Source organism: Botrytis deweyae (genome assembly GCF_014898535.1).
Source record: "Botrytis deweyae strain B1 chromosome Unknown BDEW_015, whole genome shotgun sequence".
NCBI lineage: Eukaryota > Fungi > Ascomycota > Leotiomycetes > Helotiales > Sclerotiniaceae > Botrytis > Botrytis deweyae.
Window position 1 is genome coordinate 812,808 of NW_024066222.1, and position 2,331 is coordinate 815,138.

Consider the following 2,331-nt stretch of genomic DNA (forward strand, 5'->3'; position numbering starts at 1 on the left):
AATAGTTACACAAATTATTCAGCGTTCAGCTTTCACAGGCGCAATATAGAGAGACAGCTATCGAGCTTTCAATAACATTTCATATCGAAAATGTCTGATGACAGGACCCGGCAATGAATGTTTCAGGTTGACCAAGAAAGGTACGTTTGGAAGGAGGAAGCCAATGTTCTGGGCGTTCTGGGCATAAATCGATAACATATGGTTATGTACGTGCTAATCCTACAACAATACCCAAGACACCACCAGAATCGGTGGCATCATTCACATCGGAGGCATCATTCGCACCGTCTATACACCACCGCGTTCAAAGCTATCAAAAGTATCGTCTGGAGCACGACTGACAATGGCACCAATGGCACCGTCTAATGCACGACCAGCGACATCGGGAGAAAAGAGTGGGATGAAGAACAAGGTAGAGGGACAAGTGTCTGGACAGATGATGATGAACATAAAGGAGGAGATGATAGAGGAACTGAATGGTGATAACATTATCGAGATGAAGGGTTAATGAAATCAAATCACAAAGATAGGGAAAATGATAGAGGAAATGAAAGGCGATTATATTATCGAGATGAAGGATAAACGAAGTCAAGTCATAAGGGCAAGGAAGATAAGGGAAGCACTCGAGAGCAACCACATCATGGAGGTGAAGATAGAGATGATGGAAATGATGGAATGGCTGAAAGATCAGAACCAATGAGTGATGGTGATGAACCTCGAGAATCAAGTTCGTATGCAGGTTCAGTAGGAGGTGGCGAGAGACCTTCAGGCTCGACAAGAACTAGTCAAGAACGTTCGGCATGGGTAAAAAAAAGTGAAAACCCTTCAAGATCGGAACAGGGCTCTAAACAGTGTTGTAATTAGTATTTTCCGTATTTCAGTTACGCTCCACTTTAGTGGTATGTATTGATATTTATAATAATATTTCAGTAATTATTATTGAATTATATATCACTGAAAGTATTTCATATTTCAATAATATTGAATATTACTAACAATATACCGAAATACGGGAATTTGCATATTTCTATTCAAATATTATATATTTTGAATGATCTCTTTCTTTATTAGGTTTAAAGTCAATCAAAATATATAATATTTGAATCAAAATATGCAATATTCGAATCAAAATATATGAATTCCCATATTTTAGTATATCTTCAGTATAGCTCTGTTTGTATGATATGTACGGACGTGGATATGATTGGCTATTATATGTATTAGCGTGCGTATTATACTCTCTATATCAGCCACAGTAATACTATCGTATACTAATTACAACACTGGCTCTAAAGTTGTTGTTGGATATACAAGAAAGAGAGCCGGGTCGTCAACATTGAAGAATGATGCAAGAGATGATAATAGAAGTAGAATGGGAAGTGGAATGGGTAGTAGAAGAAGTGATTGTGGAAGTCGGAGGGGAGGTGAAGGAGATGGTGGAAGAAATAGTAGAACACTTTTGGAGTTAGGGAATGGTGAGACATCTTCACAGCAAGGAAAAGATGGTAAAAAACATTCAGAGTCAATAGGAGATAGTGGAAGAGATGATAAAAGTCGGAAGAGAGGTGATAGAAAAGGCTCATCGAACAATGGAGAAAAAGACAACGACGAAATTACGCCAGTCTCAAATCGACATGATGACGGTAGACACAATGAGAAGGGAGATGGGGAAAAAGTTTCTTTTTCAAGTGCAAACAAAAATCACGCCCAAACACATGAAGGCATTCCGGAAGACCCCAACGATTTAGGTGATCGTATCACCCAGAAGATTATAAAGAAGAATCTAGAACGAGAGACCAAAAAATCAGGACCGGATGGAAAGATTTAGCGAGTTTTGTAAAGACCCTAACAAAATCAAATCGCTTCCCCAAGGCGATGGAACACACGAACAAGGATTTGCAGAGAAAGAGAGAACTAAGTCGAGCATAAGCCCTAAAACGCGAGAAAAACGCATGGAGAGAGGGAAAGATTGGGGTTACGGAGCTAGATGATGAACTCTTCTTGCGCGTTGTGAAAGTTGGAAGTTCGGATTATTGAAGGGAGTTACGTATAACTTGGGATTTTTGCTGGACGTTTCACTTGGGTTTACTTGATTTGATTTGATTTGGAGCCGCATATCTTGTTGGCGTTTTTGGAACTTTGTTTCGATTTGCTTGTTTTTTGGTTGTGGGGTTTTGGGATTTTTGTTAGATTGGATATACGATAAATAAATTGTTGGAGTTTGAGTTTTTCTTTCTCCTTTCTTGATTCATTGGCTTGATGAGAATTCATATCGTGTATATGTGTGTGTGTGTGTGCGCGCCTATATGTTTGTATTTGTGTTTATGTATG

At 38.8% G+C, this 2,331-nt stretch overlaps 1 protein-coding gene across 1 annotated transcript; it reads left to right on the top strand.

Annotated features, from left to right (window-relative positions):
- Positions 1 to 117: 117 nt before the first annotated feature.
- Positions 118 to 1,828, top strand: EAE98_006950 (uncharacterized protein; the record flags this gene model as incomplete). The annotated part of the gene is made up of 4 exons (XM_038954573.1): positions 118 to 140; positions 378 to 479; positions 594 to 727; positions 1,296 to 1,828. 4 exons carry the CDS (start codon positions 118 to 120, stop codon positions 1,826 to 1,828), a joined length of 792 nt encoding a protein of 263 aa, XP_038809253.1.
- Between the last annotated feature and the right edge of the window lie 503 nt (positions 1,829 to 2,331).